This window comes from Hyaena hyaena, unplaced genomic scaffold (assembly GCF_003009895.1).
Source record: "Hyaena hyaena isolate Hyena2069 unplaced genomic scaffold, ASM300989v1 scaffold_187, whole genome shotgun sequence".
In the NCBI taxonomy this organism is placed as follows: domain Eukaryota; kingdom Metazoa; phylum Chordata; class Mammalia; order Carnivora; family Hyaenidae; genus Hyaena; species Hyaena hyaena.
The window spans coordinates 508,142-531,535 of NW_024080820.1; the positions used below are offsets into that span (position 1 = coordinate 508,142).

Sequence of the window (23,394 nt, forward strand, 5' to 3'; positions counted from 1 at the left end):
TAAAACTTATACAGAAAGTCAAAGTACTAGAATGGAAAATAAATTTTGAGCAAGAACAGAGCTGAAAAACTCATACTACCAGATGTTAAGACAACATAAAGCTATAATAATCAGGACAGAGTGTTTTTGGCTCAGGAATAGACACAAAGATCAAAAAAATAGAATAAAGAGTCCAGAAACAGACCTACATGAATATGATCAATTAATTTTTAACAAAGTTGCAAAAGCAATTCAATCTTTTCAGCAAATGGTAAAAAGTGTGCAAAAAGAAAAAAATACTACTTGATACATTATGAATTATAGTATAGAATACTATACTTCATACATTATGCAAAAATTAACTCACTATAAATCATAATATAATGAAAACTATAAGTCTTGGGAGACATTATAGGAGAAAATTTGTGTGTGTGTGAATACGGCAAAGAATTCTTATAGGACACAGAGGCATGTTCCATACAAGACAAAATTAATATATTAGACTTCATCAAAATTAAGCACTTTTGCTTTATGAAAGACAATGTGAAAAAATAGTAAGATAAGTCACAGACTGAGAGAAAATATTTCCAAATCACATATTTCACAAAGGACTTGCACCAGAATACGTAAAGGAATCTCAAACAAGAAATCACACAATGTAAGGGAAAAAATGAGTGAAAGATATGAATAGAGAGTTCACCAAAGTAGATATACTGATGGCAAACATGTTAAAAGATGCTCATCATTAGTCATTAGGCAAATGCAAATTAAAACCACAATGAGATACCTCTACACACCTACTGGAATGACTAACACAAAAACAACAAAATTCAACCTGGCAATACCAAATACTGATGAGCTTGTGGAGCAACTTGAACTCATATATATTGTTGAAGGAAAAACCAAACAACATAGCAATTTGCCAGCTTCTGATAAAACAACACATACATTTACCAATCTAGGTATTTAACCTAGAGAAAATTGCTTACAAATACGATAATCAAATGTTTAGCAATAATTTCATAACTACCAAAAACTGGAAACAAAAAAATGTCTTTCAACAAATGAGCAAATAAGCAGATTGGGTGGGGTGCATCCATAAAATGATATACTGTTAAAAAGTAAAAAGAAAAAAATTGATACATGTAACAACATGGATGAATCTTGAAGGTATTATGCTAAGTGAAAGAAGTCAGTCTCATAAGATAGTGGAACATAGCATTCTATTTTATGATGTTGCGGGAAAAGCATGACTGTAAATTTGGAGAGCAGATCATTGGTTTCCAGGGGTTTGGGGTGGGAATGTAGATTTGGCTACAAAGAACAATATGAGGATATTTTGGGGTGATAGAACTGGTTTATCCTGATTCCACTGGTGGTTATACAAATCTATGCATGTGTTAAAACTCATAACTATACACAAGGGGGGAAAGTGAATTATATTATAGAACTTAAGAAGTAAAAGAAATAAATAACGGAAAGATTCTTATCATGGGAACACATACCAACACACTAATATAAACTGAAAACTTAAGGTCAGCCTCTTTCTGTCAAGGAGTAACTCTAATTTGGCCAATTAATTTCACATTGAAAAGTGGCTTTACCAATTAAGTAAATTCTCCATAAATTGAAGGAATCAAATCAATAGCTCCAAGGTTTTAAGACATATATTTAAAGCACACAATAATATGATAAGCTATTTAATTAATTATATATTTGTTTAAATTCAAATTAGTTAACATACAGTGTAGTAGTGTTTTCAGGAGTAGAACCCAGTGATTCATCACTTACATATAATACCCAGTGCTCTTACCAACAAATGCCCTCCTTAATGCCCATCACCCGTTTAGCCCATCTCCCCCCCCACACCTCCCCTCATATCAAAAATACTGTGTTATTGGGATGCCTAGGTGGCTCAGCTGGTTAAGCTTCTGACTTCTGCTCCATCATGATCTCATGGTTTCTGAGTTGAAGCCCCTGCACTGGGCTCTGCACTGACAGTGCAAAGCTTGCCTGGGATTCTCTCTTTCCACCCCCCTCTGCCCCTCCCCTCCCCCAAAATAAATAAACTTTAAGAAAATATATTGTGTTAGCACTAATTAATTGAAATTAAAAATACTTCTGTTTTCCAAATTCTTTCTGAGTATACAGGATTAAATAAACTTCCTCTAAGTGAAAGAGTCATACATTGACATTTGATAAATCCTCATAAAGGTCTAAGAAATTAAGATCACGAAGACTCTAATGGTGGAATAACAAATTTGCATGCAAGTACAGTGCTTTCCAACTTTGTGCTTTCAAAACTGGAAGGAGAATCTAATAAAGTTGTCATCTAATCATTAGAAATAATTTTTAATGATAGGTTATTATAATGTGAATTTTGACATTAAACTGGAAGCTGTTCAAATAACTGAATGCCATTATTATAATAAAATCCCTTCTATTCCCTGTACTTAATTACGTGAATAAGTTCCAAAGCACAACCGTCTAGAGGAAAAAAAATACAGGAACGGAATATATCACAAACTCTGTTATACTGTACACGAACCAGTTTTAAAAGAAAATGAACCACCCCTCTAACACATCAGCTTCAGCAAATGTCACATTTAGTAATTACAAAAACTTGTAATCAATTTAAATCATAATTATTTTGATAAGTTAGTCAAAAATGAAATTGTTGACACTCAGAATCTCATGACTGAGGGAAAATGTTTCAAAGTAATACAGGGTTTGGTTCTAGAGATGTATGGTAGTATAATAAAAAAATAATTCTGAGCATTCAAAGAGATTAGGCTAGAATGAAATTCTGTGGGAGAAGGAAATTAGAAATAAGAGTTCAGGGAGAAAGAGAAACAATGTAATGTTCACTGTGTGAAAAGAAGAGCTTGTAATTTTTGAAGGGTTGGTGTAAGTCCCTCACTATGGTATTTAAATTCTTTTGGACACATTTTAAAAAGTAATATAATCGTTTCATTTTAAAATGTCAATTATTATAATATTTAAATCATACTCTTTGCCAATTACATTCATGATTTAAAATTTTTATTCGTAATTTAAAATTATGCAAAGGGTATATCGTTTTTCAAAATCCTTTTAGGGTTCCACAGCAAAAATATTTAGAAGACTACAGCTCTAAAACACTGTGTTACACTGCCTCCTCAATTAGAATTTAGCTCCTCAGGGCCCCTGGGTGGCTCAGTGGATTAAATGTCCGACTTCAGCTCAGGTCATGGCCTCCTGGTTTGTGGGTTCGAGTCCCACCTCGTGCTCTGCGCTGAGAGCTCAGAGCCTGGAGCCTGCTTCGGATTCTGTGTCTCCCTCTCTGTCTGCCCATCCCCTTTTGGATTCTGTCTCTGTCTCAAAAATAAACATTAAAAAAAAAAAAGAATTTAGCTCATTTTGTTTCAATGGGTGCAAGGCTTCAGACACAAAATAAACACACAGATTGAACAGATGAAAAGGGAGATGGCAATTACTTCCCAACTGCTGAGCTCAATGGCATTGAGGTTATAAAGATCGCAGTGCTATTTGGCATAATGAAATCACAGTTTCAAAAGAGATTCACAGATTTTCAAGTGCTGATCCTGAATCACACATTAGTTTCAGCAGGCGGCCCAGAGTTCAGACATTTGGATGCCTGAGTTACTAGGCAATTACTACATCATTCAAGTTCAATTTCAAGGAGAACTGATTGAACTTAAGAAACTATATCCACCAAAAAATACATAAACAGTACCCCTTCTTGGGAATTTTTGAAGACAAATACAAAACTTAGAACTAAGCTAATATTTCAATTACGTGAAGTGGGAAAAATTCCAGCAATTTCTTTCAGCTACCTGGTTATGATTAAATTGACTAGCCTGGGGGATATAAAGCTGAATTTAGAATTAAAGGATGTTTTGAATGGTTCAGGGTGTGACTGAAGCGCATTCTTACTGCAGCGATCAGATTACTGATGGGAAACACTTAGAGGTATGTACTTATATACGTTGAAAACATCAGACTTTTTCTTTGTAGCTAAAAATGTCTGTATTTAATCTGTAAGTCCACAGAAGTGGATTTCTGACTGTGAGGCACGAGACTGAACAAAACATGGATGCCCTTGGTCTTCAAAAACTGAACACAATAATACAGGGATCAGACTGTGCTCTTGGGCTTCTGAGTTATCAGCCTCTAAGCCAAGTGACTAACTTGTAAAGAGAGTAAGAAAAACAAATGCAGGCGAGGACAGGAACCTCCTTATTTCTGAGGGACCACTGTGCTGCCTCAAGCAAAGCAGTATTTGGCAGAGAATAGAAACCTAATCTCAAATGATCTATACACAAAAATTACTGAGCCCAAGGAGAACAGGTAGTATTTAGGCTCAATGAGAAACCTATTTTGTTTGGCACCGCTTCTTTTTGCTGGGTATGTGGCATCGCGAAATCAAAACAACACTGTGGTTCTCACAGAAAAACACTGGAAACCTACCAGATGAGCATTTCTTATGGTTCAACAGATTGAAAGAAGTTGTTAGGGACTTTAAATAATTTTAAAAAGTAACCATCAAGTTTCCATTCATAGCCAAATGAAATTCAAGTTGATCGTGAAATTTATTAAGAATTCTTCCGTGTGCTTGACTCTCTTACTATCAAGGATAATGATAGCTGTTACTGGTATAGCTTCTCTTCCTTACCTAGTCTTTATCCACTCACCGAACAGCCCTACAGACAGGGGTTTAAAAGAACTGAGAGGAGATATCTGGGGGAACAGGATGGTAGGCACATAGACCAAATAGCTAGAACCTAGGACATAAAAAGGAAAGTATTGAGAGGAGTCAGGTGAGGTAAGAGAGCCAGATAATGGAGGGCCAGGTGTCTACGTTGCTCTGGGAAGCACTAGTTATATTGAATTCTGTGTGACTGGTACTCCCCTGGAGTTGTGCAGTGCAATACCGATGCGTGGCCCTGAAGGTTGTAAGGATGGTGGTTCTTGAATTGCGTGAGATGGGAAACCTTTAAAAAACTTGGAGAGCAGAGGGGTGGGCATTTAAGTAGCAAAAAAAAGGACATTTTGTTTCTGTGTGGAAAATAGCAAACAGGAGCAAAGGAAGGAAGCAAAGAAGCTAATAAGGAGTTGGAAGGATAATCCAGGAACAAGCTGAAGTGGCTTGGACCAAGTGGTGGTTATGGAGGTGGTGAGCACTGGTTGGATTATGTATATATTTTGATAACAGAGCCAATGGAATTTGCTGATAGATCAGACACGGGATGAAAGAGAAGAGTAGGACCTAACATTTTTGGCTGGAGCAACTGGAAGAATAAAATTGTTATTTATTAAGATGGTGGAAAGAAGGGAGAGGAGTAGGTGTGGGGGCAACATCAGATCAGTTTCATGCCTTTCAAACACTCAAGAGGAAATAAATAGAAAGCAGTGTGTGTGTGTGTGTGTGTGTGTGAGAGAGAGAGAGAGAGAGAGAGAGAGAGGGAGAGAGAGAAAATGAGAGTCATAAATATGCATGCAGTTCCAAACGTCAAAGAAGATTCAGTCTTGAGACTCACATTGGTAGTTTGTGCATGAAGCCACAGCCTGAATCCAGTCTCTAAAACAGGAAAGATCCAAAGACTAAGCTGTAGGGCACTCCAATGTTTAGAGATGACAGAAAGGAGGAGACCCATCAGAGGAGACTGACAATGAGTGGCTTCTCCCTGGAAGCCAAGGGAAAGGAGATTATCAGGGGAGAGGGAGTAATTAAATATGGCAAAAGCTGCAGGAGGTCAAGTAAGAGGAAAACTGAGAACTTTCCATGGGATTTAGCAAGACGAATGAAAATCCTTGGAACCCAGAGAAAAGTAGCTTTGTTTGAAGGGTAGAAGTGAGGACGTTGGAATATAGGTCTGAAGCTTGGGGAAGTAGAATAAAGTTTGGGGTGAAATATAGATTTAAGAGTCATCAGTACTTACATGGCCACAAGCAAGAGATTTCCTAGAGAAAACAAATAGAATGTTAAGGAAAGAAGATTGAGAGTAGAATCCTTTATATGCCAAAATACAAGGAGTCCTGTTGAGGAAAAGGAAAGAATTCGGAGAGTGGCCCATGTGGTGGGAAGCAGATCGAACAGAGCACTGGTCTAGAAACCAGAGGCAAAAAGAGTGCTACAAATGAAGAAGTCAGTGGGACTAAAGCCCTCCCAGGCTTTCTGCAGGTAGAGCCAAATTTTATACTTCCCAGATTTTCCCAGGAGATTAAGCTCTCCAGTTGCCCACTATGGTAGCTGGTTTAATAATTTACCTTTGCTGGCCATCTTCCCTTCCCTAAATCACCTCTCCCCTCCCCCACTGTCCCATGCCTCTCTCAAATATACCATTTGTGCCCAAACTCTTGTCTCAGGCTCTGCCTCTGCTTAGATTCTATTTCTCCACTGGCCTATAAGCTCTTTGAAAGTATGCAGGTAATCTTTCTTTTTCTAGTTCCTGGTAAACTGTCTGGTATACAGAATGCTTCTAAATATCTGTTTAACTGAAGCATTCACATTTGCATAGTGTGTTATGGTTTGCAGAATTCTTTCAAATACATTCTTTCCTTTAGCGCATGAAACAGTTATACCACCTAGGTGTATAATAATAATTATTCCTATTAAAAAGGGAGGAGGGGCACGTAGGTGGCTTAGTCGGTTGAGCATCCAACTCTTGGTTTCAGCTCAGGTCATGATCTCACCGTTTGTGAGTTCGAGCCCCATGTTGGGCTCTGTGTTGACAGTGCAGAGCCTGTTTGGGATTTTCTCTCTCTCTCTTTCTGCTCTTCCTGTGCTCTTTCTCTCTCTGAAATAAGCTAATAAACTTAAAAATAAAAGGTGAGGAAAGAGGGGATAAAAGGATTTAAGAAACTTTCTTAATTCGTAAGTAGAGTAGTCAGGGCTTTAACACAAGTCTTCAGATCTAAGTTTGGTATCCTTAAAAGAAGCATCTACCTATGGAAGAAAGAAAATGTTTCCATAGTTTAAACTTAAATAATTGAGAATTATAAATGTAGAAAAATCTGAAGTTCTAAGGAAACCCCATTTTATTTGACTATTCATTGTAATGAGAAGTGCACGGCTAGCTTTTAGTAACTTCATGATGCTATCTATAATCAAATGTCCCTCGCAAAACACTGACACTAAGTACCTCAAAGAAATAGTATTGCCTTATTTCTCCCAGATGAATCCACAGCTCAGCAGAAGAAATTCAGAGCGTGGGTTTTACAAGATCCCCAAACTACCACTTTGCTGCTACTGGGCTGAAATGGTTGCTCTCAGCAACCAGAGCAAGAAAGGCAAATAAGATACTAGGAAAAAGAAAAGGAAGAGGAAAAAAATAAATAGCTGCAGTCCTTTCATGGCATGGGAGATTTCTCTAGACCTACAGAAATACCATTTAAAAATGACTTTTCATATGTGATCACAGAGAAGGTAGAGTAAAGGCTTAGTCAGAAAGCTCAGAATGATTGATGGGCCTTGACCTCTACCCCTGAGTTCTCACAACTCAACTATGGAAACACATACAAGTGTTTATTTTGAAACGTCTGAAGAACAGTTCCCACGGCGTTGTCATTTAGCACATGATTTACTTTACAGGACCGAGTATCACTAAAAGAAAGGAGGAGACAACTGTGTATCCTTCTATATGATAACAAGATATCTTGAGAGTGATGACGGATCTAAAGGATGCTAAAATAAGAATGAAATTCACAGAGCTGTGCCTTGGGAAAAGCAGCTGTTACAAGTCGTGGGCTTGGGTTCGATTCAGTCTGAAAAGACATTCAGGAAGCTCCTGGGAGCCGGGGCCTGTAACAGAGGGTTGTGCTCAAGGATTAAAAATTGAATCCTAGGATGGCCCCACGATGGTGGACTACTGGGCAGATAATAGGGCCTCGGGGGCTAGAGTTAAAATAACCTTGAAATGATCTCCCTGACCCTTTGTTTCCGAATTAATTAAATAAAGATGATAATACCTCAGAGATTTGCTCTGGAAGCAAGTGAGCTAACAGCTGTGAAGGCACTTTGGAAAGGAGAACGGGGTCCATAACGTAAAGGGGGAATTTATTATTTCCTTGGGGCAAATTATTCACAAGTGGGAAGGAAAAGATTAAAATGGGAATTAACTTTTAATGACCCTTCATTTCATGGGCTAAATAGGAGCCCAATGCCCAACACGAGTCACAGGGCTGAGTGCCTACAGAATACCTTTCCTCTTCATCTTTGCAGGTGGGAACCTTCTCTTTTTCAGATATTCAGAATTCGTTTATGCAGTTGACTCCCCTCTACTCCCATTGACATTTAACCTGCATTGCTTTGTAGTTTCTGTGTGACAGTATGTTTAAATGTAGTCACTAATACTCTTCTTCCATTGGTTCTCACATAAGGGGGGATCATATTAGGCTTAACACTCCTTAAAGGTAGGAAGCACGGCAATTATTATTATTATTATTATTATTATTATTATTAAATACTTTGCAAAGCATAAAACATTAGACCAAGGTTTCTCAAAAGCAGCACTATTGATATTTTGGGCCACATAGTTCTTTTGTTGTGATAAGCTAATGTGTGCTTTATAGGAGGTTGCACAGCATAACTGGTCTTTACTCACTAGATGCTAACTATAAACTCCTTCTGTATGCAGAGCTGTAACAACCAAAATGTCTACAGAAATTGCCCAGTGTTCCTAGGTGGGGGCCATAAAGCGACTCTTGGTTGAGAACTACTGCTCTAAATGGGTATAAACTAATATTATGATTATTGTGATTACTTTTATTTTTCTCAGGTTACCTGGATGATGCTCAAAACAGAGCAGGTACTCAGCTGGCATTTATCAAATAAATAAAGAAATGAGAAAAGGACTTCATCAGTTGTATTTATAAGCGGTTCTATAACGTCAACTCTTTTATGATTAAGACTATAATAATATAGTAAAGACTCTTTCTCTTTGGCATACATATCTTTAGCACATGAACACATATTTAGTCTGTGTGTGTGTGTGTGTGTATGTGTGTGTGTGTATGTGTGCTAGAAATTATGTTCTTATGCTCACACAAAAATCATAGCTAGCCGATATGAACCACGGCCATATCTAGGATTGCTATATCCTGTTTATCCATTAAGCATGAGACAGAACAATTATTTTAAATTCTAGGAAAATATTGCATCAAGCACTTTTTATCAGGTTTATTTTCAGAGAATTATTTCTACACAGAAAAAAATACTACCACAAGAATTCTAAGAAAACCATGACAAGCAGAGGATCTCAGATCCTCTTAGGAAATTTCTATCTCTTTAACATGTGGGGTTTTTAAATTTTTTTAATGTTTATTTATTTTTGAGAGAGAGAATCATAGCATGAGCAGGAGAAGGGCAGAGAAAGAGGGAGACACAGAGGCCAAAGCAGGCTCCAGGCTCCAAGCTGGACTATGTGGGGCTTGAACTCACAAGCCATGAGATCATGACCTGAGCAGAAGTCAGGTGCCTAACCAACTGAGCCACCCAGGCTCCCCTAAACATATGTTTTAGATATAAATGTTTCATCAAACTTCCAAGGTGTTTTTTGAGATCAGAAAATTTATAATATTTTCTGATATCTTAAGAACCTATATTTAGTGGCATTTCAGTTAAGCTATTAAATAATACTGGGAATCTTACTTTGATTTTCAAGAACTGAAACTTTCTGACCATCAGCATTAAGGAACACTGATGATGTTTCGATTCTTAAATTTTCTCTATGGATTCTTAAATCCTGTACCAATGGGCTACACTTTCCAAATGACTTCTAATAATGACAACTAATAAAGTATTCTTATCAAAACAGGGGCAAAAGAGAAGACATGAGGGACTTATCTTTCAGACACACTCACTCATCCTTCTTACAGATTGCTATATCCATAAGATCTTTTGGATGGAATCCTAACTTAACAGTAGACATCTACTAAACATTGTGTTAAAAATAAATAAATAAAACAAACTTCCACTGCTAGCTCAAATGTAGTATCTTACAGCAGGTCAATGCCCTTAAGTAAAGCTAGAAAAGCCAGATAAAACCAAAGAAACATCTGTATAAAGTCATCTTATAGCTCTCGAGACCGTTAGGATGTGAGTGGCCAAGATCCTGGAGAGAAAATGACAAAGAACAAAGAGTGCACATTCTGTGGGTGTATTTTCCCCTTATGGAACTTGCCAGTTCTTGGCATGGTACTAGAAACTGAGATCGGACGACCACGGAGCCACTGTAAAGAGGCAGAGAAACCAGGAGAGTTTTTGGCAATCCCACAGGTAAAGAAAGACAATAGTTAGAGTTTGGGTACTGCCAAAGGGGTGGGGTATTAGGGGCCATGTATGTGGTGAGAACGGAGACAGAGACAAGTAGGCCTATTACTTGGAAGGATGCTCCCCTTTCACTTTCCACAAAGAGCAAGAGGCTAAAGAGCAAGGCAAAAGACCTCTTCAACATGAAATGGAAATTCCAGCAATCTTATTGTTCTAAGAAGAAAAAGATGGAGTTTGGGATTGCCCAAGGAAGAATAGAATGCAGTAAAATCCCAGTTTCTCATTTGGAACCACCGGAGAAGTGCACCCTAAGACTTAAGACAAACAAGAGGTAGGTAGATGGAGCCTTATCAAAACAGCGAAATCAGTCAGTCTCTGTTGGGTTAAGGGGATCTGTTCCACCATGTGTCTAGCCCTCAAGAAAGGGCTTGTTGGGGGCACTTTGGTGGTTCAGTTGGTGAAGTGTCTGACTTCAGCTCAGGTCATGATCCCACGGCTTGTGGGTTGGAGCCCCGCGTCAGACTCTGTGCTGACAGCTCAGAGCCTGGAGCCTACTTCAGATTCTGTGTCTCCCTCTCTCTCTGCCCCTCCCCCATTCACATTCTGTTTCTCTCTCTCAAAAATAAAAACCTAAAAAAAGAAAAGAAAAGGGCTTGTTGCCCCAACTGTCAGCCAACAGCCTTTAGCTCCTTCAGATTTTGTTCCAACTGTAGACAGCTGCCTCACCCAAAGGTACACCCTGCCCAGAAGGACCACATCAATGACTGACTGAGATGGGGATGTAAAAAGCCAGCTATTTTGGCCTACTGCAGAATACCTTTCTCAGATCATGTATATTTCAGAGCTTCGCATGGATTTAGCAGAGACATTGATGGGCCTGGATCAAATTTCAATTTCTCCTTCTGCTCAGTTCTGCTTATTCTCCCTCCATTACCCAAGTGCTAATGCCTGATGAATATGCTGAACTACAGCCTCCATCTCAGTGACTGCTTCTGAAAAATTCAACTTGTTTGTGGCAGTCTCAGGAGTGATCCAGGAGAGCATGTTGTAATATGAGGTTATTGATCTGGATTACTCACTGCTGTGAAAGTGTCATTCCTGGTAGGTAGGGCAGACAATCCCTGACATGATCAGGCAGTCCAACTGTTAAAACCCTCATCAGAGGTGAATTGGAATAATGTACCTATGCAAACGAATGCACTGAATGGGGTTTGAGAAGTGAAAAAAAAAAAAAAGTATAAGGACAATGAACTGGATGCCTTCCTGCTAAGCATCAATGACCTAGAAAACAATAACTCAAAGCTACAGATAATTATAACTCATGTGTGAAAACCAAAAAGCCTCTTTAGTAGCTTAGAAAGAGCCCAAGAATTAATAGTCAGAATGCTCCAGCTCTACTGAAGGATAAACATCTAATCAAAGCAGGTCTCTTATGCCAATGTACAGCCTGAGTTAGGGAGTTTAAGTATGAAGAGAGAAAGAAAAAGAATGCTGACACTTGGGATAAGGACAGCTGAAGTATTCCCCTTAATGTCTCACCTCTATCTGACATTGAGGCTCTACATAAGCAGGAATTGAAGGCTAAGGCAGAGTTGTAAATTGCCAGAGTGTTTAAGCCCTACCACAATATACACACAGAACCCATTGGAAAAGGGTGGGAGACTTACTGGTTCAATGCATTTAAAGAAATATCTGTCCCATCATTAGCTCACCATTGAGCCACTATCTGGGTAAAACTTTCAGTGGCCAGACATGACAAAGAATACAAACGTTACAATACAAACTTAGTTCAGGGAAATCACTAAATAAATAACAACAATAAAAGGAACACCACGTAGTAACAACAAATCTTAGGGAGAGAAAAATTTTGATTTGCAGAGTTATACACTATATTATTTAAAATAGCCAATTTTCAACAACAATAACAAAATATGGCAAGCAAAGAGACAGGAAAGTGTGACTGATATATAAGAAAAAAAGCAGTCAATAGAAACTGTCACCAAGGAGGCTTAGATATTGGACTTACTAGACAAATAATTTATATCAACTATTTTAAATATATTCAAAGAATTAGAGAAACCCATTTCAAAGGATCTAAAGTATAATAACAATGTCTTAACTAATAGAGTATTAACAAAGAGACATAATTTAGTTTTTTCTTTAAAAAGAAAACGAACCAAATAGAAATTCAGTTGTTGAAAAGTACAACAAATAAAATGAAAATTTCACCAGAGATGCCTAACAAGTAGGGTTGTGGGATCAATCCCATGTTGGGCTCTACTCTGGGACCTGTTTATAATTCTCTCTCTCTCTCTCTCTCTCTCTCTCTCTCTCTCTCCCCCCCCCCAGCTTACTCTCTCTCTGAAAAAAATGAAAGAAAACAAATAGCACAGTAGAAAACGTAGATCCTCTCTTATCAGTAATTACATTAAATGTAAATGAATAGAACACTTACAATCACTAAGCAAGGATAAAAAACACTATTCAACTATATGTTCAACTCAGATTCAGAGACACAAATAAGTTGAAAGTTAAAAAATAAAAAATTTGAGGGGCACCTGGGTGGCTCAGTCAGTTAAGCGTCTGACTTCGGCTCAGGTCATGATCTCACCGTTTGTGGGTTCGAGCCCTGCGTCCGGCTCTGTGCTGACAGCTAGCTCAGAGCCTGGAGCCTGTTTCAGATTCTGTATCTCTCTCTCTTTCTGACTCTCCCCTGCTCACGCTGTCTCTCTCTCTCTCTCTCAGAAATAAATAAAACATTAAAAATTTTTAATAAAGAAATAAAAAATTTGAGTGGAGCCTAGGTGGCTCAGTCAGTTAAGCCTCTGACTTGATTTTGGCTCAGGTCATGATCTCACAGTTCATGAATTTGAGTCACAAATGGGGCTCTGCGTTGATAGTGTAGAGTCTGCTTGTTGTTCTCTCTCCCTCTCTCTCTGACCCTCCCCCACTCAGGCTCACTCTCTCTCTCTCTTTCAAAAATAAATAAATAAAACTTTAAAAAATGAAAAACTTGAGATGCATAGATGCTTACATATATTCTGCTATTGTTAGATGGAATGTTCTACAGATGCCTATTAAATCAAGTTGGTTTATATTGTTTTTTAATTCTTCCTCCTTATAGATCTTCTACCTAGTTTTGCTATACACTATTGAAAGGGGAGTATTAACCCTTATCTATTTTTCCCTTTAATTCTGTAAGATTTTGCTTTATGTATTTCTGGGCTCTGACGTTAGATTATGGCTTCTTGATGGGTTGACTCTTTTATCATTTTCAAATGTCCTTCCTTCTTCACTTCTAGTAATCATCTTACTACAAAGCTATAGTAATCAATACAGTGAATACTCACATAAGAATAAACATATCAATCAATGGAATTTAATTGAGATTTCAGAGATAAACCCATACATCTATGGTCAATTGATTTTTGACAAGGATACCAAGTCCATTCAATGGAGAAAGAACTGTCTCTTCAACAGTTAACTGGATGAGGTTAGACTCCTACCTCATACCATATATGAAAATTAATTCAAAATGAATTGATGACCTACATATGAGAGCTAAAAACTTAAACTCTTAGAAGAAAACAAGTAAATATTAGCAACCTTGGGTTAGACTACAATTTTTTTAGACATGACATTCAAAGCAGAAGTGACAAAAGATAGATAAATTGAACTTCTTCAAAGTTAAAAAAAAAACTTAAAAACTATTTTTAACAAAGTTAAAAAAAAAAACTTTTTTCTTGACACAATCGAGAAAAGTCACTTGAGGGGCACCTGGATGGCTCAGTCAGTTAAGGATCCAACTCTTGGCTTTGGCTCAGGTCATGATCTCCTGGTTGTGAAATCAAGCCCTGTGTTGGGCTCCATGCTGACAATGTGGAGCCTGCTTGGGATTCTCTCTCTCCCTCTCTCTCTGTCCCTCTCATGCTTGTGGTCTCTCTCTTTCTTTCTCAAAATAAATAAACATTAAAAAAGAAAGAAAAGTCACTTGAAAATCACTTGGGGGGAAAAAAGAAAAAGGAAAATCATTTGAAAAGACACCCTACAGAACATAAGAAAATATTTGCAAATAATATATCTGACATATTATATCCAGAATGGATGAAGAATTCTTATAATTCAACAATTTAAAGACAAATTACCTAATTTTAAAACAGGCCTCACATTTGAAAATATATTTGTAAGAAGGCATACAAATGGCTAACAAGCTCATGAAATGTTGAATTATCTACATAATTAGTCATTAGCAAAATGTAAAACAAAACCACAATGAGATACTGCTTCCAACCCAGCAAGGTTACAATCAAAAAGGACAACAAGTGTTGGTGAGGATGTGGAGAAACTGGAACCTTCTACACTGCTGGTGAGACTGGCGTTTCCTCAAAATGTTAAACAGAGTTACACAGCAATTCTACTCCAAGATGTATAGCCAAGGGAATTGACACATATATTCACATAAAACTTGCACATGAAAGTTCATTGTAGTAGCATCATTCATAATAAACAAAAAGTAGAAACAATCCAAATGTTCCTCAACTAATGTATGGATAAAAGAAAAATAGTATATTCATACAAAGAAATAACAATTGACGATAAAAATGCATGAAGTGCTGATACATACTGCAACATGGATAAGCCTTGAAAACTATGCTAAATGAAGGCAGCAAATCACAAAAGGTCCCATATCGTATGATTCTATTTATGTGAAATGGCCAAAATAGACAAATCCTTAGAATCAGAAAGTAGATTAGTGATTTCCTGGGACTGGAAGAGGAGAATACTGGTAATGGGTATGGGGTTTCTTTTTAGGGTAATGAAAAAATCTTGCAATTAGATGGCTGTGATGCTTGCACAACTCTCTAAGTATACAAAACCAATCAATTACACATTTTAGAGAGTGAATATTAAGGTATATGCATTATATATCACTAAAGATTATATTTGTAACATAATACGGAGAAAATCATATCATCTCATAAGTATGGAAAATTGATAAAATTCAAAATCTATTCATGATTTAAAAAAAAAAACCTTAGCAAACCAGAAATAGAAGAGACTTCCTTAATCTGACACAGATATCCATAAAGTCTTTCTCCAAACATTATAATTAAAGGTAGAACATTGAAATCTTTCTCTATGACAGAGAAAAATCAGAAAGCATAATCATTAGAAAGGAGAAAACAAACTGCCATTTGTAGATGACATTATGTGTACCTGGAAAATCCAAATGAGAGTTATAAAAATCAATATGTGATTTATTTGTACAAAACAGAAAAAAAATCTTTTAAGTTTCCATTTACAGTGACATCAAAAATATCAGATACCGAAGAATAAATCTAAGGGAAGATGTGCAAGATCTCTCTGGTTGAAATTACCAAAGGTTTTTGAGAGAAATTAACAAATAAGTCATTAAAATACTTAATTAAAGATTACCATAGTATATTATTTTGATGAGTTGGAGGACCTAATGTTGTAAAGCAATATTCCCCAATTTGACCTATGGATTTAATACAACCCAATTCAAAACAAAACAAAACAAAACAAAACAAAAGGCCTTTGTGGCAACTGAAGGTGATTTGAAAATTTACATAAAATGGAAGGGCAAAGAATAGGCAGTCTTTAAGAAAATGGCCGAAGGACTTACACTATTAAATTTAAAGACTTATTATAAAACTATAGTAATCCATACAGAGTGGTATTGGCTTAATTCTATATCAAACAGAGGGTCTAGATATATATGTACATATAATCAATCGCTTGGCTGATAGCATTACAGTGACATTACAGCGCAGAAGGGAAAGACAGTACTCCAAATAAATAAAGGGCAGTGGGGTCAATTAAATATATGGACAGAAAAAAAAAGTTAATCCATAGCTCTCACCATACACAAAAATTAGTCCCAGAATATAGTACGTGTAAACGTTAGTACTGAAATAAAGCTCCAGGAAGAAAATACAGAGGGTGGAAAAAAAGCTTCTATGTTTTGGTGTAGGCAAAGATGTCTTAAATAAGACATCAAAAATGAATCACAAAATAGAGGGCTGATAATTTGGACCCATTAAAATCAAGACCTTCTATTCCATAATAGATACTAATAAGAAAAGCAAGCCCACCAAGTGGGAGATCAGAGATCTTCACAATACATATTCCCAAGAGTTGACACATCCAGAATGCATAAGGAACTGCAAATCCAGAACAAAAAGGCAGACTGCCCAATCAAAGAATGGACAAAATACCTGGACAGGCACTTCGCAAAAAGGAATAGTCACATAACAAAAAGTTTTGGAAAAATCAATCCAACTCATCAGGAAAATGAAACTTAAAACCACAAAAGTTCAAAGGAGCATCATCAGAATTGCTAAAATGAAAAAGACTGACCACAACAAGTGCTGGGTAGAATTTGGAGCAACTGCAGTTTTCAAACATAGCTGGTAGGAGGATAAATTGATTTTTTAACCACTTGAAAAAAACTCTTTGGAGAACAAATATATGAGCATGTTCAAAAACATGTACAAGTATAGTCATGGCATCACTATTCATGACAGCTAGAAACCATTCAACTGTCCATCAACAACTGAATAGAAAAGTATATTGGGAGCTAAAACATGGAAAGAGCCTAAGTGTCCGTCAACAGACGAATGGATCAAGAAGATGTGGTTTATCTATACCATGGAATACTACATGGCAATGAGAAACAATGAAACCTGGCCATGTGTAGCAACATGGATGGACCGTGAGGGTGTTATGCTGAGTGAAATAAGTCAGGCAGAGAAGGACAAATACCATATGTTTGCACGTATAGGAGGATTAGGAGGAACTTGACGGAGGAACAAGGGGGAGAAGAAGGGGGGAAAAGGAGAGAGGCAAACCATGAGAGACTCTTGAATGCTGACAAAAACTGAGGACTGATGGATGTTGGGGGAGGAGGGATGGGCATGGAGAAGGGCACTTGTGGGGACGAGCACTGGGTGTTATATGGAAACTAATTTGACAATAAACTATTTGTAAAAAAAAAAACATAGTAGGCACAAAAAAAAAAAGAAAAGTATATTGGGATATAATCATATATTAGAATACAACGATGAGAAGGAAGGAACCACAAGGTGAAAACATAACGAATCTTTCAAACATAATGCTGAGCAAATGATGCTAGATACAAAAGGAGTCCATCCTGCCTGATTCCAATGTCATGAAGCTCAAAAGTAGGCAAGCCTATCTAAGATGACAGAAGTCGCCTTAGATTGCTTCTCTTAGAAGAGAGGTTTCTTTTGGGATTCTTTCAGATGACTAGAAGGGGGCCTGAGAGATTTTCTGGGATGCTGGGCCTTTTATGATTTGCTTCTTCCACTTAACTAATATGTTCAAGGTTAATCCATGTTGTAGCATGTATCAGTACTTCATGCATTTTTACTGTCAATTAATATTCCACTGTATGAATATACTATTTTTTTAAATCCATACATTAGTTGAGGAACATTTGGGTTGTCTCCACTTTTTGGTTACCATAAATAATGCCACTTATCAACATTTATGTGTAAGTTTGGTGTGATCTATTTCTTGATCTGGGTGCTGGTTATAAGGATCTGGTCACTTTCATAAAATTTATTTTATGAAGTATACATTATTTGCATATTTGCATGTGTGAATGGTATTTGTCAATAAAAAGTTTTTTAATGCAATGAAACACGGACACCTACATTGCTTTCCTTTTTCCTGCTGCGGTGAGAAGCAAATCCTGCTGACGTTGCTGCTTTCGTTTTGGTTTCTAAACTGGGAGCATTTGAGGAAATCCGGCCAGGAGGCATTCACCATCCCCAGGACTGATTCACAGCCCTCTTTTGCAGCCTCACAGAAGGATCTACAGGGCAGGAGTCCGTGACTGGAAGAAAAGAAAAGATGAAAATTAACGTTTTTATAGACCACTTCCTGAAATAACAATGAAATTAAAGAAAAGCTGGCTGCCAGTGCTGTGATATCACCTTAATTTATATTTACTATAGTCAACAATTTATATTTCCACAGTAAGTCCTAAAACGAGAATTTCAGCTACCCTATTATCATGATTCTTGGAGCAATAAGCCAGTCCCATAACATATCAGCTCACCATCTCTTGTAGAAATAAAACCATTTATCCCAAATGATTTTTTCCCTAATTTTCCTGTGCTAAAGTAAACCTGTCAAAAAAAGTTCTAGTTAATATCAAATGGAGTAAATTAACATAGAAATGAAGGTCCCCAAATTGGAAAAGCAGAAGTAGGTCACAAAATAGGTTAATCTCATTTCTTTATCTTCCCTTTGAGAAATTAAAAGTATCTCTGAGAGGCAGACAGAAAGCTGCCTCCCCAGAAAAAAAAAAAAAGAAAAGAAAAGAAAGAAAGAAAAAGGAGAGACGAGTGGAAAGTCAGCTATTTATCTACAGGAAGAAACCATTTATCTTCGGTTTTTAAAGTTGTTTATCTTCTCAGATTTCTCTTTTATCTTTCGCGAAATAGAAAAAAATGCAAACAACTGTCTGCTAATGGTAAGAGTAATGATGACCCGTGAGCCTATCTCTATGCATCCGCCAGGCAATCGAACACTTCTGGATTAGAATGCTACAATGAGAAGGTCAGGGACTTATTCTCTTACAGACCCAGGTGGCATTTCCTACTTGGCAGCAATAAAGTCCATCTATCTCTCACCCTGCCTGCTGATCTGGCCAAGCCATCTCAAATGGTTTTAAGGAAACTGGGAAAGAAAATATACATGTCCGTCAAGGCAAAGCACACACTTCACGAATGTCGGGTGACTAGGACTTTGCAGGATCATACAATATTGATCTGTACCAAACCTTCAACAATACCTGGTTCAAACTCTTCATTTGAGACAGGCCTAGGAAGATTCTGGGATAGACTCGAGAGCACAATCTTCTTAATGGCAGAAGCTGGAAGATAATCCAGGTGTTTGAACTTTCAGTTCATGCTCTATCTACTCTTCCATACTGTCTGTTTTTATATAAGGATGGAATAACTCAGCTTTAAAAATCCCTTGATCAAACAAGAATATTAAAATTTCCCATTGATATTTCTATGTGCTACAGAAACATAATGGGATGTGCCAGCCACTGATAGAGTGAGAGAGTCTGATAGAGTCTATAAAAGAATCTTGGAAGAGAGATCTTATTATATATAAAATATATGGGGGTGCCTGGGCAGCTCAGTCGGTTGAGTGTCCAACTCTTGGTTTTGGCTCAGGTCAATGATCTCATAGTTGGTTCGTGAGTTCAAGCCCCGCCTTGGATTCTGTGCTGACAGCACGGAGCCTGTTTGGGATTCTCCCTCTTTCTGCTCCTCCCCTGCTCGAACTCTTTCTGTTTAACCCAAAAAAATAAACTTTAAAAAAAATAATAAAAGTATGGAAAATGATTCTCGATGATTACATTCAGATACAAATGCTTTTGACCTTCCTCTCAGGAATTTGTCTTAAACCTGAGTCTCTTTCAGAATCCTGAGCACATAATTATCTAATTACATTAAAATGTAACTAAATTTGTTAATGAAGATATGGAAAGAGGGGTTTTGCATTTGAAAGATTAGGTTTGGGACATAAAATTATGAATCGGTGCAGGCAAGTTTCTTGGTATAAAGAAGACACCTGACTGCTATGGTGAAATACATTAGATGTTTAAAGGACTTAAGAAAGGATCACTTAAATAACATTTATAAATCTTATTCCAGAGAAGTTAGAGACTGTATTTTCTCAAATAAAACCAACGGACATGGTTGGGGAAATCTGGAAAACATAGAATTCTTATACCATTCTTTTGCAACACTTTGCTAGGCTCTGTTCTAAGTGCTTCATGTACATTATCTCATTCATTTCTCATTATAGCCCTAAGTGATAGGTACAATTACTATCACCCCAAATATACAAATTAAAAAATTGAAGCACAGGAAAAATAAGAGACTTGTCCAAGATCACTGAGGTAGTGTCAGAGCCAAGATTCGGACCCAGGCAGATTGATCCCAGGACACACTCAGTTAAACTCCATTTATGTGAGTCCATACTTCCAGAACGTATGTTCCAAAATCACAACTCAAGGTTAGTTCAAAACTTGATACAGGCTCAACCTTGGAGATATTGCAGTTTGGTTCCCAGCCACCCCAATAAAGTGATTTCACAAGAAAGCAAATCAAATGCATATTTTGTTTCCCATTGCATTTATAAAAGTTATGTTAATATGATACTACAATTTATTGAGTGCATGACAGCATCATATCTAAAAACACGGTGTACATACCTTAATTAAAAAAATATTTTATTGCTAGAAAGTGTTCATCATCTGAGATTTCAGTGAGTTATAATCTTTTTCTGGGGTGCAGGTTCTTGCTGCTGACTGATCAGGGTGGTGGTTGCTGAAAGCTGGGGTGGTGGTAGCAATTTCCTACAATAAGGCAACAATGAAGTTTGCCTCATCCATGGACTCTTCCTTTCATGAACAAGTTCTCTGTAGCACATGATGGTGATACCATCTTACCCATGGTAGAACTTTCAAAATTGGAATCAATCCTCTCAAACTTTGCTGCTGCTTTATAAACTAAGTTTATGTCATATTCTAAATCCTTGTTGTCATTTCAATAATTTTCACAGCATCTTCACCAGGAGGAGATTCTATCTCAGGAAACCACTTTCTGTGCTCATCCCTGAGAAGCAGCCCCTCTTCTGTTCATGTTTTGTCCTGAGATTGTAGCAATTCTGTCACATCATCAGGCCCCACTTCTCAGCCTAGGTCTCTTGTTATTTACACCACATCTGCAGTGACTTCCTCCACGGAAGTCCTGAACCCCTCATGGTCATCCATGAGGGTCGGAATCAACTTCTTCCAGACTTCTCTTAATGTTAATAATTTGGCCTCTTCCCATGAATCACAAATGCCTTTAAAGTATTCAAATGGTTAATCCTTTCCAGAAGGTTTTCAGTTTACTGTTCCCAGATCCATCAAAGGAAATCACTCTCTATGGCAGCTATAGCCTTACAAAACACATTTAATAAATAATAAAGACTTAAAAATTAAAATTACTCCTTGATCCATGGGCTACAGAACGGGCGCTGTGTTAACAGGCATGGAAACATTAATCTCATTGTCCACCTCCATCAGAGCTCTTAGGTGACCAGGTGCATTGTCAATGAGCAGCAATATTTTGAAAGAAAAATTTTTTCCTGAGCAGTAGATCTAGTTTAAAATACTCAGTAAATCATGGTTGTAAACAGAAGTGCTACTATCCAGGCTTTGTTGTTCCATTTATAGAGCACAAGTAGAATAGGTTTGGCATAATTCTTAAAGGCTCTAGATTTTGAAAGCGTATATAAACACTGGCTTCAACTTCAAGTCAACCACTGCATTAGCCCCTAATACGAGAGTCAGCCTGTCCTTTGAAGCTTTGAAGCCAGGCCTTGACTTCTAACTATGAAAGTCCTAGATGGCATCTTCTTCCAATAGAAGGCTGTTTCATCTACACTGAAACTCTGTTTAGTGTAGCCACCTTCATTAACTATCTAACCTAGATCTCTGGGTAGTTTGCTGCAGCTCCTACATCAGCACTTGCTGCCTCACCTTGCACTTTGTGTTCTGGAGACAGCTTCTTTTCTTAAACCTCGTGAACCAACTTCTGCTAGCCTCAAACTTTTCTTCTGCAGCTTTTTCACTTCTCTCCGCCTTCATGGAATTGAAGAGAGTTAGAGCCTTGCTCTGAATTATTAGGTTTTGGCTTGAGGAATGTTGTGGCTGGTTTGATCTTCTATCCAGACCACTCAGATTTTCTCCCTATCAGCACCAAGGCTGTTTAGCTTTCTTATCAGTCATGTGTTCACCGGAGTAGCACTTTTAGTTTGCTTAGCAGTTTTCCTTTGCATTCACAGTCTGGGCATTTGGCACAAGAGGCCTAGCTTCCTGCCTATCTTGGCTTTTGATACACCTTCCTCACTGAGCTTAATCCATTTCTAGCTTTTGATTTAAAGTGACACACATGTTCTCTTCATTTCACTTGAACACTTACAGGCCATTGTAGGGTTATTAATGGGCCTGATTTTAATACTGCTGTGTCTCATGGATTAGGGAGGACTGAGGAGAGGGAAAGAGACACGGGAATGGCCAGCTGAAGGAGCAGTCAGACCACATAGGACACGTACTGATTAAGTTCGCCCTCTTATACGGGTATGGTTCAGGGCACTCCAAACAAATACAATAGTACATCAAAGATCACTGATCACAGATAATCAGAACAATACTTTAAGAATTACCAAAATGTGATATAGAGACATGAAGTGAGCCAATGTTGTTGGAAAAATGGCACTGATAGACTTGTTCGACACAGGGTCGCCACAAATCTCCAATTTGCAAAAAAAAAAAAAAAAAAAAGCAACATCTGTGAAGCATAATAAGGGAAAGTGCAATTAAAGAAGGTATTCTTGTATACACTTTCTGAGTGGGACTAACCTTATGCACAGGGATGGGCTCTCCCTTCATTCCACAAACTCCTAGCTAACCTGCAATCAATCAGTGTTTGCCAAAGGGTAGTATTTGCCAAAGGGAGGGTGAAGTCATTTCTCTTTCTTTTCCAGGCGTGAGACGACCCACAGTAATCGTACAGGCAAGCCAGACTTATCTTCGGCATTCTTTCTTGGTCTTCTAGTTCCTGACCTTCCCAGTTTCTGACACGATCCTGGCCACCCTCACTTCAGCGCCCCACTTAGATAGCCGTCTCCACCAGACCATTACTCACTCTTAAACATTTTCTTCCCTTCCTACAATCAAAACTACATTCCTCAAATGATCAGATCCCAATTAGGCTGCCAAAGAAGAAAAGGGATGAAAATAACACAGAGTAATTCATAATAACAGATGGACACTTAACCTTCCCAAGGTTTTGCATCATTAGAAGACTTTGCTGGAGCAAAGGAATCTCTAGTTGATGGACTTCCAGGTGCCATTTACGAGGAAAACAGTCATCCAATATAGTGGGGTGGGGGAGATCCATGCAAAGCTCTCTAACACGCAGAGCCCAATTCTCCCAAGAGGTTCACGGACTTTCCTCCCTTCTGATCCCACATATTTTTGGATGACTCAACATCTATTCTCAGAATCTTCTATAAGAGCAATA

The 23,394-nt window shown here is 37.7% G+C and overlaps 1 protein-coding gene across 5 annotated transcripts in view; it reads right to left on the reverse strand.

The window, feature by feature from the left end:
* CORIN (corin, serine peptidase) overlaps positions 1-23,394 on the reverse strand; it is a 247,819-nt gene that overhangs the window by 135,344 nt on the left and 89,081 nt on the right. For all 5 annotated transcript variants that reach the window (XM_039241111.1, XM_039241112.1, XM_039241113.1 and 2 more), the window contains exon 5: positions 17,953-18,134. In XM_039241111.1, the coding sequence (XP_039097042.1) occupies positions 17,953-18,134 (182 nt within the window). The remainder of the gene's footprint in view (positions 1-17,952; positions 18,135-23,394) is intronic.